The sequence below is a fragment of the Elephantulus edwardii genome, unplaced genomic scaffold (genome assembly GCF_000299155.1).
Source record: "Elephantulus edwardii isolate Elephantulus edwardi_28Jun2011 unplaced genomic scaffold, EleEdw1.0 scaffold00340, whole genome shotgun sequence".
Lineage (NCBI taxonomy): Eukaryota > Metazoa > Chordata > Mammalia > Macroscelidea > Macroscelididae > Elephantulus > Elephantulus edwardii.
This window is the reverse complement of record NW_006400090.1, coordinates 864,265-885,763: the sequence shown is the minus strand read 5'-3', so window position 1 is coordinate 885,763 and position 21,499 is coordinate 864,265. Positions and strand designations below refer to the sequence as shown.

The window sequence follows — 21,499 nt, the reverse complement described above, 5'->3', positions numbered from 1 at the left end:
GTGGGAGAGCTGGAGCTGGCCATGCTGGAGGGAGTGGGGAGTGCTTTTGGTCACATGAGACTTGTCAGTTGAGCAATTTCTTGCTGTTGTTATCAGCCGGTGGTCTTAACAGAGATTTGTCTGGTAGTGAAAAATGTGACAGCTGATTTGTCCTGAGTGGTTTTGCACAGAAAGCATAGACTTAGAGGGACCTTTGCAGAGTCACGTGGGCCCAGACTCAGATCTGTAGGCCAGAATAATAGATTTTTTTCCCTTCTCCCCCAGGTAAGACCACTGGAATCCCCATCCATGTGTTTGGTACCGAGACTCACATGACAGCTATCGTGGGCATGGCCCTGGGTCACCGGCCCATCCCTAATCAGCCACCCACAGCGGCCCACACTGCAAACTTTCTCCTCAATGCCAGTGGAAGCACATCGGTAGGCATCAGCCTTCCTCTCTTCTTAAAGGAACCTCCTAGTCTTAGCTGACACCCACACTTCTGAATATTTCATTAGTAGGCATTGAGACATGAAGTTATTGGGTGCATTTGATTCAAGTACAACTCAATAGTGACTCTATAAACAACAGACCTGAACCCTGTCCTATCCCATGTGGTCCTCACCATCTCTGATACACTTGAGCTAATGGCTGCAGTCACTGTGTCAGTCCACCTGGTTGAGGGTCTTCATCTCTTTTGCTGACCCTTCTACCTTTCCAAGCATGACGTCCCTATCCAAGGAATAGCCCTTCCTAGCAACGTCCCAAAGTATGTGAGATAAGACTTCATCCTTGCTCTAAGGAGCACTCTGGCTGTACTCTCTGTGGAGAAGAGGACGGAAGGGGTTAGGGAGTTAAGGCATTATTGATTCCTGGATTGCTGCCAGTTTTTTTCAGGATGGTGGTTCCTATGTGCCATCAAGTTGGAACCAACTCATAGCTGACCCTTTAGTGAGTTTTCAGAAGCTGTAAATTGCACAGGAGGAGAGTGCCCATCTTTCTCTCCTGGAGCAGCTGATGGATTTGAACCACCTGCCTTTGGGTTGACAGGGCTATGCTTCACCCTCTAGGCAACTAGAACTCCCTCCTAGTCAAGGTAGTAAAATGGAAAGAACAAGGGTCTTACAAGTCAACTCCAGGCCCTGTTACTTTTGTAGGGAAGAAGCTGTGGCAGGTATCTTACCCACTGAGACCCTCAGTATACTCTGCTATAACATAGGGACAATACTCAGCAGTTTGGGAAGAAGCTTGTTAGGAACAGTGCTGTTTAGGACACTGGCTGACTGGTTTATTTTCCTCCTGCTCCACATAATTCGTTGTCTCTTTCCTTCTCTAACCTTAGACTCCTGCCCCCAGCAGAACAGCATCTTTTTCCGAGTCCAGGGCTGATGACGTGGCTCCTGCCAAGAAGGCCAAGCCTGCCATACCACAAGGTAACCCCCCACAGGTCTCTGCACAGTACAGGGGGTGGTGCCAGGCACTTATCCTGTGCCACTTTCCCTCCTGTACCTATCTGAGTTGGCAGAGGTGTTGGAAAGTGGTTTGGGCTTCACTGTAGAGGCCTGGGCGATGGGATAGGAGGGTACTGAGACTGAGGTGGATCAGGATCTCCTGATCCTGAGGACTTTAGCATACCTGATCACCTCACTCCCACTTCTTGTCTTCCACTCCCTTTCTTTCCGGGAGGGAGTATGGGCCAGGCAGGGAAACTGGGAAGCATGGAGCTCACAGCAGAATGAGCTCACGACGACAGAGCAAGCTCCTACGGCAGTGAGTCGGCAGTGAGTCTTTCCTCACCTCTGTCACCTTCGGGCTCTTACCAGAGTGTTCCCACCCCCGTGAGCCCACCGTAAGAAAACAGGTTATGACCAATCTGTCTGAGCTTTGCCTGACTCACTGCTCCCAGCTGACCTATTAAAGACAATCCCTGCCAGTCAGCCCGTGCAGATGACTGGTGTCACTCAGCCAATGCCACCTGGGCAGGTTCTTCCTGCTGCATAGCTTGTCGAAGGCATTTGGTGAAATACTGACCCTAGCTCCAGAGTTTTGGTCTTTGAAGTCACTGTCCTGATATCCCCACACCAGCAGCTCTGTCTGCACATTGTGGGGTGACAGTCCTTGTCTTCACCCTGGTCTATCATTGTGCTTCCCTGGAACAGACAGTGATCGACATTAAGAATGTGGGGCAGGGCCAGCTAGGGCACCCTGCTGTCTGTCCAGGGGCCACCTGGCCTGGGAAGGCCTCTGTTCTGTCCCCTCTCCCAGCCTTTGTTCTCCTGGCCCTTTGCATTGCTTTTTCCCCACCTCCACCCCTTTGGTTCTCTGCTCTGTCATTGGACGCTTCCACCTCTACTGCTGGCCTTCCTCCTTGGCTGTGTGGAGCAGATCAGGAACTGTGAGGGCCTTGCCCTGGGAGGCTGGTCCACAGGCCCCGCAACTGCTCCCACCCTCTCCCACCAAAACCTCCAGCTGTCAGACGGTCACTCAGTTGCCTTGGTCATTTTCTTTAACAGATTCAGTCCCAAGTCCAAGAACCCTGCAAGGTAGGCTGCCCGCCCTCACCCCGTACCATTTGTGGCTTTGTTTTCAGTTAGCATTTTCTCGTGTGCTTTGTTCCCCCTCCCTTGGCGAGTTGCCGTGTTGTCTGATATATTTTCTATCCCTCCCTCTCCCTCAGTGTGGCCTGTCCCCAAACCCTAGTCTTCCTTTCGTCCCACCCTGCTTTGTATGTGTGCCCCTCACTGCTCTCCTCCTGTGCATCCCCCTGTGGCTCTGAGCTGGGGAGGGGGTGGAGGCTGCAGTGGAGCCAGAGCCCGGCACAGTCTCGGAGAGCAGAGAGGGGCGCCATCAAAACTGAAGATGAGGTGGCTGAGAGCAGGGGGCACACTGCCACGGCTCACTCCATTCATTTGCTTCTCATGATATCACTGAGTTTTTGCTTTCCTTGCTTCAGCCTCTCCAATACTGACTTCGTCCCAGAGCTTCTGGTAGCAAGGACACGTTTTTGGTGGAAGAACAAGATAGATGAGAGAGCTAGGGCTGGAAGTGTGTGCAGACTGGGAAATTGTGTGTGCAACTGGGAAACTGGAAAAGATCTGGGTTTTGTCCAGTGGATGAGGCCATGGGCCACAGTGGACAGTTAGTTGCGTGCTACATGGCCCCACACGTGGAATCACTGAGTGGAATAAACAGTTCAGCACTTGATACAAGCTGAAAGGTTGGTGGTTTGGACCCACCCAGAGATCCCCAGAAGACAGACTAGTCCTCTGCCACCAAGAAATCTCAGCCCTGAAAATCCCATGGAGCAGTTCTGTGCTGCACTCACGGGCCACCATCAGGCAGAATCTGTTGGACAGCAGCTTTGCAGCAACATGCACGTTTGCCTCTTGAACTGAGTTCTGTGTTCCAAGCGTGGAGCTTCCATTGCACTTTTAGAAAGCCACGGCAGTGGGAGATTTTGTAGGGCTGTGGGAGAAGCTTGTGTCCTCAAGATGACCCTTGGCCTCTTGTTAAGAGAAAGAGATGGAGTGGTTCAGAAAAGCCACTGGGAGAGCTGCTGTGGCCCTTTGACCCAAGCTGCCTTTTATCTCTGTGTTTGCTGCCTGTGACAAGATCCCTTGTTACCTGAAATCACAAACAGCCCTGAGTAGCTCTGTCCTTGTTAGTCCTGGAGCTCTGCTAAGAGGGGAGAAGAAACACACAGGAAGACAACCAGTGCCTAGTATTCTCCCCTCAGTGGAGCCTGCCAGGAGCCTCACGGGAGGAGTTGGGGGAAGCCTGGTTCTCAGTTTCCCCTACTGCTGGTGGGCCCCTTTCAGTTTTGGTTTCTTTGAGGAAGAACCACTTTTTGGTCCTGCCTGGGGGTAGGGTGGGTTTCTGTTACAGGGTGTTTGTGACACCGGCATCATCATTGGGAAGGATCAAAGCCCATTAGCACTGACTTCACTTTTCCCTCCACCCTCAGTTGCACAGCTGAACTGTATTGTAAATTATTCCAAAATCCTGGCTCTGATGCTCAATGACTTAGGATTTGTCATTTGATGTCAATTTCCTGGGGCTGAAAGTTGAGGGAACCGGATTAGGTGACTTTCCTTGTTCTGTGATCTCATGAATCACAGGGACCCAGATGAGTTCCAGTGACAGTAAATCCCAGGTATTTGTAAAATCTGGACTTTCTGTCAGGAAGAGTTTAATGTACAGCCAGCCTGGAGGGCTTGAGAATGCCTTGAGAAATGATCTATGAAATTTATTTCATTAGACCTTGGTTAGCCAAGCCTGCACTGGTCCAGAGTTTAATTAATACCAGATGCCACTGAGCAGCTTGCATCGCTCCCTGGGGCACCTGGGCACTTCCCCGCAGGTTGCTTGCCTCCTCCTAGATCTCTGTGGAGCTGAATGGAAGGCTCTCAGCAGGTGGTCGTGGGTCCCTTCAGGCTTAGGGATGCACTTGTGCTAGCTGCTTTGCTCCCTTCTTTTGACCCTCATCTCTTTAGTGTCCATGTCCGGAGCATTGTCTGAGCCAGAAAGAACTGTGTGCTAGATGGGCGAAGGGGAGCTGCGCTCTCCTCAGAGCCCAAGCACAGCTGCCTTGGGTATGAAGTCTGCCTGTCACCTGCAGCTCCAGAAAGCAGCAGACCTCTTCCTTGCACCCAGGTGGACTTGGAGTTCATGAGAACTCAAACCCTGACCTGGTTAAGGGAGACAAGGGCTATTGAGAGTTGAAAGTTCTGAGGCCACCAGAATTGGGAGAAGCTTGACATTTCCCTCCCTCTTGTTCTAAAAATTGACGCCTTTGAGCTGTGGTGCTGGAGAAGAGTATTGAATGTACCATGGACTGCCAAGAAACCAAACAGGTTCATCCTGGAGAGGGTTAAACAAGGCTGCTCTTTGGAGGCAAGAATTCTGAGGCTTCGTCTGACATACTTTGGACATGTTGCAAGGAGGGACAGATCCTTGGAGAGGGACATCATGCTTGGGAGAACAGTGTCATGCTTGGGAGGGTCAGCGCAGAGGGAAAGCACAGGAGGGAAAGACCCTCTATGAGGCGGATTGATTCAGTGACTGGCGTAATGGGGTGGGTGTGTCGGCACAGGACAGAGCAGGGTTTAGGGCTATTGTACTGAGGGTCCCTGTGAGTCGCAAGCAGCACATAACAGCAGCAACAACAGTTCTAAAAAGAGTTTGGCAAGACTTGATTTACATGTAAGCAGGAGGCTGATAATGCCTTTTCCTGTGACATTAAGGCCCTGTAGGAATTGTCCTCTTTGGAGTGTTCACCTGTGGGGCCTGTTCTCATGTGGGGAGTCTTTTGTCCCTTCATTGAAAGCTATTTTCCAATCAGACAAGTCGACTTGGCTCATTTTGCTCTCTTTGCCACCTCCTTCCAGAAGAAATTTGTGGCTCTTGCCCAGGTTCTCAGGCTTGTGCCTCTGACCTTCCTTTGCAGTTCTGATGAGCCACCGTCCCTGTCCTCGGGTATAGCGGGTCTGGTGGGCAGCTCCTGCCCCTGTGAGCTTACCAGCAGGTGTATTCTGGGTGCACTCTCTGTGTCTTTGCCTACCAGGAAAGAGCACCACACTCTTCAGCCGCCACACCAAGGCCATCGTGTGGGGCATGCAGACTCGGGCTGTGCAAGGCATGCTGGACTTTGACTACGTGTGCTCCCGAGATGAACCCTCCGTGGCCGCCATGGTCTACCCATTCACGTGAGTCTCACCCTACCAGGGGGCTTAAGGACCTCATCATAACCCTCATTCTGCTGAGATAAAGACTAGGGACCCACTTTTCAGGGAAAGGCCCACCCACTTCAGGAATTGGGGTGCTGGCTGTTCCTGGGAGAGCTCTTTTTCCATCCACCTTCTGGGTGAAGTTGTCCACTTAGCTTCTACCTCCCTAGCTCTGCAAAGACAGGAAAAGCTCCTGGACCTGACACCTTCACAAGTGTTCTAAGTTCCCCCCCCTTCTTGCAGTGGGGACCACAAGCAGAAGTTTTACTGGGGTCACAAGGAGATCCTGATCCCTGTCTTCAAGAACATGGCTGACGCCATGAGGAAACACCCAGAAGTAGATGTGCTGATCAACTTTGCCTCACTGCGCTCAGCTTATGACAGTACCATAGAAACCATGAATTATGCACAGGTCAGTCTGCAGGCTCTGAGGCAGAGTTACTGCTACCTGGGACAAAGGACTTGGGATTTGGGAGAGGCCTATTTGGGTCAGAGCAGTTGGAGACATCTAATCTTTTGAAGATAGGCTAATTACTGAGTGCAGGCAGGACTGGACATGGCCAGGGACCCAGAGTCAGTTCAGTCCTCTGGCCCCTCGGGCCTTCTCTGCTACCAGAGACTGCCTCTTCTTTCTTGACAGTGTTGCATAATTTACAAATTGATAAAGAAGAATAGATAATACCTCAAGTCCTTTGTCTCAGAAACATGGGGAGGGGTCATGTTGGGAGATGTAGAAATTAAACTGGCAAAGCAATCCTCAAAGGCTGAGTGAGCCTTTATTTATATGCCCATCTCATTTGCATTTTACTGGGAATTGTAAGTAACCTGGAGATAATTCAAAGCATATGGAAGATGTGTCGGTTATGTGCATCCTCAGATTCTTGGTATCTGACAGGAGTCCTGCCGCCCGTCCCTTGTGGGTACTGAGGAGCTGTCTATCCCTGTCCATACCTTTGTATGGCTCTGAACAGATAGAGTAGTAGTCTGTGTTACACTCTGCTTTCTTCACTTATTCTTCCCACATCAATAAATTGATTAGGAACCCCATTTTTGCTGTTTCAGGTCTTCTGATGATGGTCCCTCGATTACCATTTGCACACAGTATCCTTAGTTATTTCCCCTGAGTCACTGATCCACTCTGCCTGGGTACCTCTAGGAAAATTCTTCTGCTGTCAGCTCTCATCTGTAGTTTGAGAGTGTCAGCTTCTGTGCAACTTTGCCAGCAGGGAATGTTTGCATTTAAAACATATTCCTGTTTGTCAAATGTAATTTCCTTATTTTAATTATTATCTGAGATGCACTTTTTAAAGCCTTTATTGACCATTTGCTTTCTGTGACTTGCCCCCCTTTCCCTACTTGGTTATAGAACTGCTCTGAGGTTGACCAGTTGTCCCCTACCTCTCTTTCTGGGAGAGCATTGGAGTGATCAGAGAGGCCTATGGGAAGAAGGTTAATAGTTAATGATGTTAGTACTGCTCAGTTCTTGGAGCCTTGAATGGGGCTCAGGGCATTTAGAGGGATGGGTTCTTGAGCATTTGCTGCCAGATTGCCCTATCTGAAGCAGAAAGTTAACAGAATGGACCTATTCCCACCCTCTAGATCCGGACCATTGCCATCATAGCTGAAGGCATCCCAGAAGCCCTCACGAGGAAGCTGATCAAGAAGGCAGATGAGAAGGGAGTGACCATCATTGGACCTGCCACTGTGAGTTCCCCCAAAAGAAGCCTCTTCTTTTATATCCGAGGCTATGGTAAAACGTTCAGGAAAGTCATCTACTATAGACTCTGTCACTCTGAAACTGCCCTGAGGGATTCCAGGTGGGATCCCCTGAACGGAACGTTACAGTTTAAAAGGCTCTGCCCAGTCTCTGTCACCTTTACACTTTCAAGGGGCTCGGGAGAAGTACTTTATTTTCGTGCTTGCTCACCCCCATGGAATTGGCTTTACTTATTCATTCAGCTATGAATCAAATATTGAATAAAGGCATTATTCTTTAACCCAAAGATCTTCAAGTAAGAGGAATTGGCTTTGTGATTTTTGAGAAAATTTTTATTCTTTGGTTTTACTTAACTTATAGCATTAAAAATCTGCCAGAGGAAGCTTAAGGGTTTTGTCCTAAAGTAGAACCTTCCATTTCAGAGGCAGGGGGCATTGTTAGCAGAGAAGCATACCTTCTGTATTATAGGCCAGCGACTCTTACACAGTGCTTCAGCTCCTTTGGAGCAAGAGAGGCAGTTTAACCCCTAATATTACATCATTGGCAATAATAAAGCACATTTTACCTTTGAGACTCTTTCTCTTTGTTTATTGAAGAAGTAAAAAGAGTCTCCTAAGCACAAACTCCAGTGGGCAGGTACAAGCAGGTATGTGTTCTCTTGGTTGTTTCCTTCCTAGCCTGGCCAGGATGGGCTGGGAAGGTAATGTAAGACTTGGTGATTCCCCTGAGCTCTTGGTTGGGGTCTCATCTTTCCTCCCTCCTCCTCTCCTTGACTGCTGGTTCTGCCCCTGCAGGTTGGAGGCATCAAACCTGGATGCTTTAAGATTGGTAATACAGGTGGGATGCTGGACAACATCCTGGCCTCCAAGTTATACCGCCCCGGCAGCGTGGCTTACGTATCACGCTCTGGAGGCATGTCCAACGAACTCAATAATATCATCTCCCGGACCACAGATGGCGTCTATGAAGGTGTGGCCATTGGTGGGGACAGGTGAGCAGTGAGTCAGAAGCAAGGTGCTGGGTCCTTAATGTTGCTGCCACTGGTTGTCAGGTCCACAGGATCACTAATATGTCAATCAGATGGGATCTGCTCTTGCTGCAGTCCTGACATCAGCAGAAAATCAGAAAATGCAGATAAGTTGTTTTTTTTGATGTGTTTGGGCATTGTAGTCATTTTTTCTAGTGTCCGAATTGGGGCCATTGAGGGGCAGCAGGGTGTAGAGTTGTAAGGGCCAGGTCTGAAATTGAGCCCCAGGGCTTGAAAACCTATTTACCTACTTACTTGGACAGGCTGCTTACCTTCTCTGCAGCATCCCTACATATAGAAATTAGAGCACCCTCTTCCCCCCAGTGAGGTTGATGGGAGGACTAAATGAGATCAAGTATATAAAGTACCCAACATAGGGCCGGGCACTTAACAAGTTCATTGTGAATTACCACTACTGTGGCAATGATCACTACCACTGTGTGGCTCAGAAAAAAAAAGCTTCGAGAACAGTGAGTCACCGTGTCAATATCCCCTGTTTTCAAGGATTGTTTTGGGTAGAATATCTGGGTGAAAAAGGACCCTCCTACATATTGTATTGTCCTCTTGGAATTTTTATGCTGTTGAGCACACAATGCTCTGCTTGGTTTGAATCCACTTTTCTTTTTGCAAATTGCTGTAATAGCTATTAGGTGCCAACAAGTTGGTTCCAATTCATCATGACCCTGTGTACAGCCGAGCAGAACATAGCCCGGTTGCATGCCATCCTCAGCCACTCGTACACTTGAGCCCTTGGCTGCAGTTAATGTGTATCTTCTTGAAGGTCTTCCTCTTTTTCTGTGACTCTCTACCTTCTCTAGGGACTAGCTCCTCCTAATAACATATCCCCAAAATCTCACCTCCAAGGAGCAACCTGGCTGCATTTCTAAGAACTTCTGGTGACAACATGTTAACCTTGGTGTTCTTTGGGACTAGCTTGGCACATGGAACAATGAGAGCTATTTCTTTTTCACTAAAGAGAGCTATTTCTATGGGTCAGGATTCAGAAGGGATATGATTGGACAGTTCTGGCTGAGGTTCTCTCCTGAGGCTGTCATTAGCTGAAGGCTGAGACTAAAGGCAGCTTGTTCCCAGGCCTGCAAGTTCAAGAGCAAGCAAGCAAAAGCTCTTCATCATCTAGCCTTGAAGTCAGTTCAACAACATTTTGTTCACTGGAAGCCAGTCACAAAAAAAAAAGCCAGTCTTATCACAGAGCAAACCACAAATGAGTGGCTTTACCAAGAAATTATTCTCTCATAGATTAGAAGGCCTGAAGTCCAAATTCAGTGCTATCTCTAGAGGAAGTCCCCTTGTTTCTTTTTCTTGTTGAAGACCCTTGGTTCCTTCAGTATCTGTAGGCCAGGCATTCCTTGGAGATCCCCATGTATGTGTGTGTGTCCTGGCCTGCACTAGTGTAGAGGCGCTTTCTAGCATCGGGACCTGACTCCAAAAGGATCTTTGTAGCCCACTCCTGGCAGGTTTGTCCTGATGTTACTGAGATCCTTTTTCTTTTTCCCTTTCGTCCCTTTTATCTCTTGTAAGATAGAAGGTGTTTGGGGATTGTTGTTGTCATTAGGAACTATTAAGTCAGAACTCAGAGCCCACCCTCAGATTTCCAGAGCACACAGGAGGAGCGTGCCCATCTCTCTTCCACGCAGTAGCTAGTGGATTTGAACCTCATGCTTTTGAGTTAGCAGTGCAATGCCTCATCACTAAATCACCAGAGACTGTATTTTTAGGAGGATATAATCAGTCCATGACCCTGTCTGTATTATTTGCTTTTGACAGATACCCTGGCTCAACATTCATGGATCATGTTTTACGTTACCAAGACACACCAGGAGTTAAAATGATTGTGGTTCTTGGAGAGGTGAGTTGTGTTTGTTTTTTAAAAAGCATACATGTTGTTGTTAGGTGGTGTTGTTATGTGTTGACTACCACTCATAGCAGCCCTATGAACAATAGCTCTGAACCCTGCCATATCCTGAGCCAACCTTACCATCCCATTGCCACAGTCACTGTGTCAGTCCATTTCATCCATGGTCTTTTCTCCTGTGTTGACCCTCTACTTTCCAAGCATCAGGTTCCTCTCCAGAAACTGGTCTCTCCTGGCAACATGCCCAAAGTATGTAAGATGGAGATTCAGAATCCTTGCATATTCACAGACAAAACAAAACTGATTGAAAAACCTTTTAATTGTAAATTTCTTAAAAATTCAAGTACTTGCTTCTGTATCATTTAAAGTCATATTCCCTGGTAATCCGTCTCCTAGACACTGGAGCCTAGGTTGTGGCTATTTAACCCTGACCTTTGGTTCCAAAAGAAGGTGTTTTTACCCTCTGGTGAAGGAGACTTTTTAGTTTCAACAGTTCTAGCAGCTTATGACCTCTATCCGGTGGGCATTAGAAAGCTAGATAAAAAGACACATCAGTTGGAAAGATCTAGAACCCCATACATTGCTTATGCCTCTCAGTCTAATGCTTAATCATCTTATTTCCCCTAAATCAGGAAAGGGAGCCCCAGGGAGAACTGCCCTTTACAATTCAGCCTTGCATCCAATCTACGTTTCCAGTCTCTCATGCTGTTACAGGTCCCCTCATTCCCAAGCCAAAGTGTAACCTAGAGGGCATTTGGTGACTTTGGGCCCCTTCTCAGCCTGCGGAATTTTCACTGATTTTGCAAAGCATGGTGGTTGTCATTATATTTCCTGAAGCAGTTCTAGATGGATTCCACTAATGGGAGTTTTGTCTTGTTCCTGATCCTTGACAGATAGGAGGCACCGAGGAGTATAAGATCTGCCGAGGCATCAAGGAGGGCCGCCTTACCAAGCCCGTGGTGTGCTGGTGCATTGGGACCTGTGCCACCATGTTCTCCTCGGAGGTAGGTTCCACCGTCACTGCTCCTGTAGCAGCTGTCCTCAGAACAAGTAAGTAGCAAACCAAGAAAAACCAGGAAGGCTTCTGTGAATTAGGAGAATGCGCTATCTCCCACTCAGACATTTTGGGTTTAACTGTAAGAAATCCCACCCTGAAACTTACTGGACCTGTTGAACCGAGAGTTTTCTGTGTTTATTTTAATATAATATCTCTTCTCCTGCCCACTCCAGCCTGACATGTTGGCTCTTAGTTGGAAACCTGCCTTTGAAGGCAAATGTCTTTAAGCTTTCATAACCAAGGCAGTATTTTGAAACTTGACACCACTAAAGGCCTCTCTAAATATTCAGAGACACAGACTGTGAAGCCACATTGTGTGAGTCCAAAGGCTACCACAAGCTATGTGACCTTGGGCAAGTAACTACGATTCTGTATTTCCATTTTCCTGCTTTTAGAAAACAGCTCTAGTTAATGGAAAGACTTCTGTGAGTTAAACTGTTAGAAAAGTTCTGCACATAGTTAATGAGTTAATACACTTGCTAGGTGCCTCTGTCACAGTGGTTAAAATTCTCAGCTGTTAACTAAAAGGTCGTTCCACTAGAATAATGAATGTCAGTCTTGCATAAAGATTTTTCACCCTTGGAAGCCTCTGGGCCAGTTCCACTTTGTCCTGTAGTGTGGCTGTGACTTATATTTGACTCGATGAGAAAGGAATTTGGTTTTGTTTTTATGAACAGGTTAGATGTTGTTAGGACTAGCCAACCCCACCACACCCTGAGCCCGTGTTTTGCCAACACTTTATACTGATGTTTCATTAAGCTTATTAATTTTCTCCACTGCTCAAAGATGCATTTCATTCTTCTGATTGCTTTATTCTTTCCCGTCACTCACTCTGTATAGCCAGTCAGTGTTCCATCAGATTGAATATTGTCCCTCAGTGCCTGGGTTGGGATAATGGGCCCATTACGGTTGAGTGCCTTCAGGCTGATCCTAATTCATCGAGTACTTGTGTGACAGAGTAGACCTGCTTCCCTAGAGGTCCCTAGGCTCTACTCTGTGGGAGCATATCCTCGTCTCTTTCCTGCCTTGGAACAGCTGGTAGATTCAAACCACTAAACTTTCTACTAGCAACTGTGCACTTAGCCACTCTACCATCAAGACTCACTTCAATACGATCCTAGTATTGCAAAATGAGAATTTGTGTCTTTATAGAAAGTCACTTGTTTTTTATTGACCCGTGTTTCATTGTATGGAAGTACTATACCACAGTCTAGTTAAGTATAACTCTATTAGCAGTAATTTCTTCTAGTAAATTTATCTTATAAAATGGAAGTGTTTTTATTTCTTGGATATGAGTGCATATTTTATAAAAAGTATGTTAAGACAGTCAGGTCATGACTGAATTCAGCTTAGTCTAAGTCTACAAGTAGGCACCCTCGCTTCACCATCTCATTCAAACTCGGACTTCTTTCCCTGACTGCTACCCCAAGGGAAGCTGAATGTAACTAAATATTAAGAATTTGACTCAGGAGTAGGGTCGCCAGGCTCCAATACACTCTAGCTGTGTGGCTGCAAAAGAGGCTCTTGAGCATCCATGCCTCAGTTTCCTCGTCTGTAAAATGGGAATAATCATACGTTTTCAGCGAGCTTGCTTGAGGCTTGGCTGACAATGCCAGCCCACAACCTAAGTTGTTTCCCAGGATGTTTGTGTCTCTCTGAGAAAATTGACTAACCTCATAAATTGCTTGCCTTTGCCTTCCAGGTCCAGTTCGGCCATGCTGGAGCTTGCGCCAATCAGGCTTCTGAAACTGCAATAGCCAAGAACCAGGCTTTGAAAGAGGCTGGAGTATTTGTGCCCCGGAGCTTCGATGAGCTTGGAGAACTCATCCAGTGAGTGGACCCTGTAAAACGTGTCACCTTACCCCTCTCTTTTGAGATTAACAACTTCCTCACAGCAGGGGACCATTCAAGCTGTTGTTAAAACATGTCTAATTTCCAAGCCTGCTTGCGTGGCTGGAGGTTGCCAGCTATACAAGAGAGATGGGCACTGGAAAGGCTAATTGATCGGTGAAGGAGTTAGTTGAACAGTCTCTTGTGCCTCCCTGCTTTGACCTCGGGATGGGGTTCAGAGGAATGTCTCTAGAATCATTAATTCCACATGGATATCTTTTCTTCTTCTCCTTCCTCACCTCCTAGGTCTGTGTATGAGGATCTTGTGGCCAAAGGAGCCATTGTACCTGCTCAGGAGGTGCCACCCCCGACGGTGCCCATGGATTACTCTTGGGCCAGGGTAAGTCCTTGTGTGTTCCTAGCAGTGTGAGCAAAGGAGGTGGCACCGTGGCCTAAGATGAGTTGGTGCTGAAGGGCTCTACCAGAGGCATCAGAAGAAATCTTTCTGGCACTGATCTGGATTCCAGTCCCTACTTAAGTGTAAGAGTCAGTTTGTGACCACTGGAGAAAACAAATGTAGGTTCCATGAGGTCTGGCAGGAGCTGTGTGTCCCCCAGAGCTGGTCACCTGACCTGGAAGTCAGGCATATGTCCTCAGGGACTTCCAAAGTGAAGCAGAGTTCACTCTCTTTTTGTAGTCAGTTACAGGGCATGTGCTAGATAAAGAACAAATACACTTGATTTACTAGAACTATTAGAAATCAATAACGAGACCAGAAACTCGTTAGAAAAGCAGATAGCAAATGCCTCAACCTCTCTCACTATAAAAAGGAACCAAAGTGAAAGTTATGATACCAGTTTGCCTTACATTCAGCAAAGATGAGAAAGTCCTTTGACACCATGGTGTGTTGCTTGGGTGGATTCCTTGTTGATGGGTGTGGAAATTGACATGGCTTTTGGAAAGGCAGTTGGATAGTGTTTGAGATTTTAAAATTCTCATACCTATGGTTTGACAGTTCCAGTTCTAGAAAGCAACACCAAAGAAATGCTTGTGCGTATAAATGAAGACACTTGTATAAGAATGTTTTTTTAATTAATGGCTGTCAATTTAGAATGGCTAAATGTGGAGAAGAGTATTGAGGTACCATAGACTGCTAGGAAAACAATCAGATTCATCCTGGAGAGGGTTAAACGGGGCTGCTCCTTGGAGGCAAGGATTCTGAGGCTCCGTCTAACGTACTTGGGACATGTTGTAAGGAGAGACAGGTCCTTGGAGAGGGACATCATGCTTGGGAGGGTGAAAGGATAGTGCAGGAGGGGAAGGCCCTCTATGAGGTGAATTGATTCAGTGACTGGGGTAATGGGGATGGGAGTGTCAGAGACAGTGTGATTGGCACAGGACAGAGCAGAGTTTAGGGCTATTGTACATAGGGTCGCTATGAGTCGCAAGTGACACAACGGCACATAACAACAATAACAACAAACTGTGTAGAGTCCTGGTGGAGTAGGACATTCGGTGCTTGGCTGCTATGTGTAAAGTCAATGTTCAGACCTACTCAGTGGTTCCACGGGAGAAAGACGGTGTCTGCTACCCTCAGATTAAAACACTGTGGGGCAGTTGTGTTCTGCTTTGCCGTGTGGGGTTGCTATGAGTCAGAACCAGCTTGATGCACCATACTACAACAAACGGGTATTGCCATGTGATGAGATGTTGCACACTCCAGATTTATCATCACCAGCATTTCTTGAACATAGAGAAAGCAGAGCACATTATGGAATAATATATTGTGATTGTTATTAAGTGCTGTTGAGTCGAGGACGACTCATAGCACTCCTAGGCAACATCATAATGGATGGAGAAGAGATTGAAGTTGTCAGTTATTTCATCTTTCTCAAATCCGTAATCAACACCATTTGTACTGGCCGTTAAGAAATCAAGATGTATGGCACTGGGAAAGTCTGCTGTTAAAGACCTCTCCAAAGTCCTGAAGAACAGTGAAATCAGCTTAAAGACTAGTGTGCCTGATTCAAGCCATGGTATTTTCAGTCACCTGCTATGCAGCTGAGATCTAGACATTTATAAGAATGGACAGTTTGAAGACTAAGGAATGCCTGTTTCAGGCCATAGTCTTTTCAATCATGACAGAAGAATTGATGCCTTTGAACTGTGGTGTGAAGAGTTCAGAATATCCCGCCAAGCTCTGGTGGCATAGTGGTAAGGAGTTATGCTAACCTAAAGGCATATGGTTTGAATCCACCACCAGCCCTGAGAGAGGACAGCCCACTGGAGGTTCAGCTATGTGTTCGTTCTACTTGACAACACACAACAACAACGTTCTCCTAATATGTAATAAAATAACACTTTAAAAAAAAAAGTTGAGAATATCCCATGAACTGCCAAAAGAACAAACAGAAATGTCTTGAAGAACGTGCCTTCAGAGTGTGTCACAGAAGCCTGAATGAGGAAGCTTCATCTCATGTACTTTGGGCATCATGTTAGCCGAGACATTTCCTTGGAAAATGACATATTGTGATAGGATTGTGAAAAAAAGTACACATACTACACAAGGTTGTGTATTCTTTGTGTGTCTGTGTAGTCTAATAAAAGTGGGACAGAAAGGTACTTTTGAAACTAACAAGGGGAGACAGGTATGGAGGTAACTTGGTGACATAACTACATCGGTAATGCTTTAAATTTTGAAGAGAGAACATATTTTTAGGTTAGTTTTGTAATGAAAAATGGAACTTAAGAGCCTTTTTTTAATCTTGGGGTAGCTGAAGTAGGGTTCCCTGATGCTGCTCCAGGGGTGCCCCAAATCTGGAAACCGGAAATCCAGGACTTCAGTCACTGCTGTCTTCCTCCCCCTATTTCTACTGCCAAGAACCTCATTATGTGGGCAGCTGACAGGCAGTTAGATGTGAAGGGTTTAAAAGATTTCCATTTGAATTTTAAAACAGACTCTTGGGTTACTTGGTTCAGTTACATGGCCACTCTAAGACTCCGTCACTATAACACGGTTAATGAGATTCTTCTGTATAGGATTAAAATGAACCAGTGGATGTGAAGTACTTAGCATGGAGACTGACATAATTACTCAGGAAAGAACAGACATGGTGCTAGTGCCTCGTGGGTGTCATGAGGTGTTGTGGGTGTCAAATGCATGGCATTTCTGTGTCTGCCCTACGTGATGTGACAAGGACGCTGTTGTGCTTCTCTCTCGGGAGGCGTTTATCTCAGAATTTTGGGCATCCTGAGCCACCTGGATTCTGAGAGCACAAATGGTGGGACAATCCTTGAAAACCCCTTGGTCACATATCCCTGCTTCCCTCTGCCCCATCTCTGCTCAGGAGCTGGGCTTGATCCGTAAACCCGCCTCATTCATGACCAGCATCTGTGATGAACGAGGGCAGGAGCTCATCTATGCAGGCATGCCTATCACCGAGGTCTTCAAGGAGGAGATGGGCATCGGCGGGGTCCTTGGCCTCCTCTGGTTTCAGAGAAGGTGAGATGTGTAGGGCAGAAGAGGTAGAGCCCCACAACTCAGTGACTCTCCCATCATGGGATAGGCTGGTGGGCGTGGAGAGTGTCCAGGGTCAGTCTTTATGGTCAGGGTTTAATTCAGATACCAGAGTAAGGGAACATATGCTGTTCCCCAAGCCTTCCAAGGTCTGTAAAACGTAATCAGAAAAAGTGAGAAGCATTTATCTCCTCAGGGATCTTGGAAATTCCCTTTCCCTTGGGAGTTTGTAAGGAACCAGGACCATCAGCAAATGCAGGTCATGTTAGAAAAAGGAGAAAAGATGGCCTGAGAGGATCTGGAGCTTGATAAATGGGCCTGATAGAGTGGCTAAACAGAACTCATAGGTCCATTACTTTATGCTGGGTCCTTTTTGTAAACTGTGTCGCCTAGCAGCCTAGCTGTATTTTCTCTGCAGCTTCCAAAGGAGCTGAGCATTGAACTGACAGCTGGGCACAGGGGCTGTTGAATTTGAATCTGTGCTCCATGCTGCCCTGGTGTGGGTGGCACTGGGCCGAAAGCCAGGTCTTGGTTGGTGTCATGCTCTCACCTGGGAAGAGACAGGTCTTGATCCTGCTCAGAGCCCTTCCTGGGAAAAGTTCGTGGGTTGTTACACCCGAGCAGGCTTCACTCTGTCTGTTCTCATCCCCATGTTTCCAGAATTGGTTTTTGATCATTAGTTGGGAAGTTGGACCACTGAGCAAGGAGATGTAGCCCCCATACTGTGAGAGGAACGGAAATCTCACCTCGCTCTCTGGTACACAAAGCTTAGCTATAAATAGAAGTCATATCCTACTGCAGCAGCTCTGGCTAAAAAATGCTAAGCCCTGCCTGGTTGATAGTCCTGTTTTGAAAGTAATGTTTGATAGCAGCAAAATCCAGAGCTTCTCAGGCATCAGGATGCTTGCCCTGGAGTTGTATGAAAGTGTTATACTTGCATTGCTGAATGACTTGTTCAGGGAAGCAAGGAGAGCAGGGCCACATTTGCTCCATGTTCAACAGCTCATCCCTGTTCCAACTTCCTCTGCTCCTTCACTCACCTCCTCCCAGGTTGCCCAAGTACTCTTGCCAGTTCATTGAGATGTGCCTGATGGTGACAGCCGACCACGGGCCTGCTGTGTCTGGGGCTCACAACACCATCATCTGTGCTCGCGCTGGGAAGGACTTGGTGTCCAGCCTCACCTCAGGGCTGCTCACCATCGTAAGTATTATCCCCCTGGGAAATGAGCAGGACAGTGGGCTTTGGCATCTTGCACTTGGCTACAGCCAGGTCCTAGAAGGAGCCCCTGAGTATAAAACCCTGGGCTGGGGGTTATTAAGACCATGCTTGAGGGGCCTGCGAAGCTGCAGGAGACTCTCAGGGCCACACAGGGTTGGTTGTTCTGCAGGGGGATCGGTTTGGGGGTGCCTTGGATGCAGCAGCCAAGATGTTCAGTAAAGCCTTTGACAGCGGCATTATCCCCATGGAGTTTGTGAACAAGATGAAGAAGGAAGGAAAGCTGATCATGGGCATTGGTCACCGAGTGAAATCGGTGAGTTAAATTACATCAGTTAATTTGAGAACACCGTGTTCTTGACTCCCCAAATATGACACTTTGGGTGTGTTTCCGGTCCAGCTGTTTTTGCTATACTGTAATGCTGATTGCCCTTATTTATTTCTTCTTTGACTTTTTAAAATTGGGACACAAAAATATGATGAGTTGGGAACTTGGTCATCTTAGCTTTCCAAATGAATCTTAGAGGATAAAGAACTAAGTTTGGAGGTAAAGAGATAAATCCGTTTTAGCTTAAGTTAGATCATGCTACAGTAACAGGCAACTCTAAAAATCTCAGTGGATTAGAACAACGAAAATCTAGTTTGCCTACGACTCTGCTGTATGTCATCTTTATTCCGGTAGCTCTGCTGAAGGAGCATTTCCTGTCAGGGATGGGCTGGTTTCTTATCAGAAGAGAAACTCCTGAAACCCTATAAAGGCCATTACAGCTCCTGCTTGGAAGTCTCACTTGCACCTATACTCGCATTTCATTGGCTAAAGCAGATGACATGGTTCAGTCTGACAGTACTGAGACAGAAAGTCTAATTACAACAGACCTGATTGAGAACACCAGTGTGAACAGAAACAATTAATACAGTCTCACCTAAGGCAGCTAGATCTCTGTGTATTTTAATAGTGGGTTGCTTTTAGAAAACAAAATGAAAGAAAAAGCTGGCATGTGTTCAAAGCCTTACAGAGGCACCTCCTTGGCATGTCCTTTTGTTCCAGAGTCGTTTGATCCTGTAGCTCCCAGAAACTTTGTTTAATTGGGCACTTCATTGGTATGGGTAGGGGGTGGGACTCAAGTGAACACATGAACAGGCAGGTGATAGGGATATCCCTTCCTCTGGCTCAACGTGTGCGTGATCTAGAGCACTCCCTCCCAGATACCCTAACACGTAGTCCACTCAGGTTAGACAGGCAGAGTTGGCTTGGAGAATAGGACTGGATCAGAGCCCGTGAAGGTAGTCGACTCTGTGGAACGTTCCACCCAGTGTCTGCTGGGCCTTGCTCTGCCACCCCCATTCCCCAAGCAGATAGCTTCTCCAGTCCACTGCTCAAGCCTCTTTTCAAGATCATACTAGACCTGTGTTGCCATACACAGTCTGTGGGGGTCCTTCAGATTTTGAGGTCTAGACTAACCTAGTCTGCCTCTTAGAAAGGTCATTGTGATGCTGATCTCTGAAGTGAGTCTGAACATTTCAACTTCCCCATTGACATTATTGCTTAATGTGCTTAGTCTCCAAGGTTTTGGTTTTTCCTAAAATATCAGGGAGATTTTGCCACCCCACCCCCAACATACACTTGCTTAGTGTAGACTTCATTAAAGCTCAACTAGGCTATGGACTTGGGCGAATCGCAGCTCCTGCTGTCTTTAACACCATGTTAACAGTGGCTAAGTCACAACTCAAAGTCTCAGTTCGTTATTTGTGGAAGAGAGAACCTACAAAGTTTGTTTTGAGGTTCTAGTGATAGAGGTGTGAGAGAACTTAAAAAATCTTAAGGCCCAGCAGTGATGTACTGTCCCTTACATGAAACCATGCACATAGACTGGGCCCAGTTCCTGAAACATCTCCTGTATGTGATGCATATGGTTCTGTCAGTCTGTAATGCAACCCTTAATGTCAATGGTAACTTTGGGTCAATTTGTAGATAAACAACCCAGACATGCGCGTGCAGATCCTCAAAGATTACGTGAAGCAACACTTCCCAGCCACCCCTCTGCTCGATTATGCACTTGAAGTGGAGAAGATTACCACCTCAAAGGTAAAAAAAACCAACTCTTCATTTTTGCCTAAATTTCTTAGTAAGGAATGAGAGGTCATATTTTAATTGCACAGCTGAAATTAAACCTGGCTTTTTCCAAAAACTTTGTCTTTCAAAGCTCAGTTCAACACGAGGAATCAAATCACAACATTGGAAGGTGTTCATCTTTTTATAAGGAAGTGAGAGGTTTTTAAATGATAGACGAAACACCTGTAATAATAGTAATACTAAAGCAAAATCGAAGAGCTGTGGTGGCTAGAATGTAGTGTGCTGGGTTGCTGACTGGAGAGGCTGTGCATCTCTGGCATTTCAGATCCACAGTGGCTCTGCCAGAGAAAGATGGGGCTTTTCCTCACATTAAGATCTACAACTTTAAACAGTAGAGGGTTGCTATGAGTTGGAACCAACTCAACAGTTGTGAGTGGGTTAATAGGAAAATTGCAAAGGAAAAATGAGAAAAAATAATATATGCTTTGAACTTTTGTCTTCTCAGAAACCAAATCTTATCCTGAACGTTGATGGTTTAATTGGTGTTGCATTTGTAGACATGCTCAGACACTGTGGGTCCTTCACTCGGTGAGCCTCATGGTCCTGTTTCTTCTTCATAACCATCATTGATTTACTGTTGTTCCATTTAACTCTGAAAATGCTGTAGGTTATGCATCTTCATGATAGAGAATTTAAGGAACATTGAGAGAGGTGTGAAGGAGAAACTAAAACTTGTCTCTGGTTGTGCCACCCAGGTCACCTCTCCTTTCTGCTTTGAAAGCAAAGACAGCTTTCATTCTGGGGAGAAGTTGTACTGTCTGTGGGGAAGAGGGCAGTCATGTGGCCATTTAAAAACTACAAGTTGATTGTGTGTTGCAGGGAGGAAGCTGATGAATATATTGACATTGGAGCCCTCAATGGCATCTTTGTGCTTGGAAGGAGCATGGGATTCATTGGTAAGTTTGCTGATGTTTGAAAGGATTTTTGTTTTACACCACAGTTCAGCTATACCACTTGTCCATGTCATGAATATCTACAAAAGAAATGTCATATTTTCTTAATCATTGTTTCTGATCTTCCCTTTCTTCTTTTAACTTCCTCTTTATCTTTATCTTGGTTCTTAGAAATTAATTCAGTTGCTAGTGCAGGTAAACAGAGTTAAATCTTTTAACACGCCTATTATCAAGGCTGACTGACTAAAATGAGGATAGACAACATGGGGACGTCCGAGTCAGACCTCTACTAACTCTACAAAGAGGAACTGTCCTTGTCAACAACATCCACAGTACAAAACTAATTTCTTTAAGGTCTACTTATTTCTAATTCCAGCCCCAGTCTTATCACTCCCCTGCATCCAAAATCCATTGCAATAACCACTTGAACCTCACAGAACCATACTCAATACGGTTAAAAGGTTTATTAGGGAACTTAACAGGCTATATTTCAGATCTACAGTAGCATACAGTCCCTCAGTCTAGACAAC

General features: G+C 46.3%; 1 protein-coding gene across 1 annotated transcript in view; it reads left to right on the top strand.

Moving 5' to 3' along the window:
* Positions 1-21,499, top strand: part of ACLY (ATP citrate lyase) — a 36,211-nt gene that overhangs the window by 12,915 nt on the left and 1,797 nt on the right. Inside the window, exons 11-27 of the mRNA XM_006901645.1 lie at positions 265-419; positions 1,322-1,412; positions 2,493-2,522; positions 5,543-5,684; positions 5,949-6,117; positions 7,305-7,409; positions 8,217-8,413; positions 10,235-10,316; positions 11,216-11,326; positions 13,082-13,209; positions 13,516-13,609; positions 16,557-16,711; positions 17,777-17,927; positions 18,115-18,258; positions 19,915-20,028; positions 20,522-20,604; positions 20,896-20,972. Of these exons, the coding sequence (XP_006901707.1) occupies positions 265-419; positions 1,322-1,412; positions 2,493-2,522; positions 5,543-5,684; positions 5,949-6,117; positions 7,305-7,409; positions 8,217-8,413; positions 10,235-10,316; positions 11,216-11,326; positions 13,082-13,209; positions 13,516-13,609; positions 16,557-16,711; positions 17,777-17,927; positions 18,115-18,258; positions 19,915-20,028; positions 20,522-20,604; positions 20,896-20,972 (2,028 nt within the window). The remainder of the gene's footprint in view (positions 1-264; positions 420-1,321; positions 1,413-2,492; positions 2,523-5,542; positions 5,685-5,948; positions 6,118-7,304; positions 7,410-8,216; positions 8,414-10,234; positions 10,317-11,215; positions 11,327-13,081; positions 13,210-13,515; positions 13,610-16,556; positions 16,712-17,776; positions 17,928-18,114; positions 18,259-19,914; positions 20,029-20,521; positions 20,605-20,895; positions 20,973-21,499) is intronic.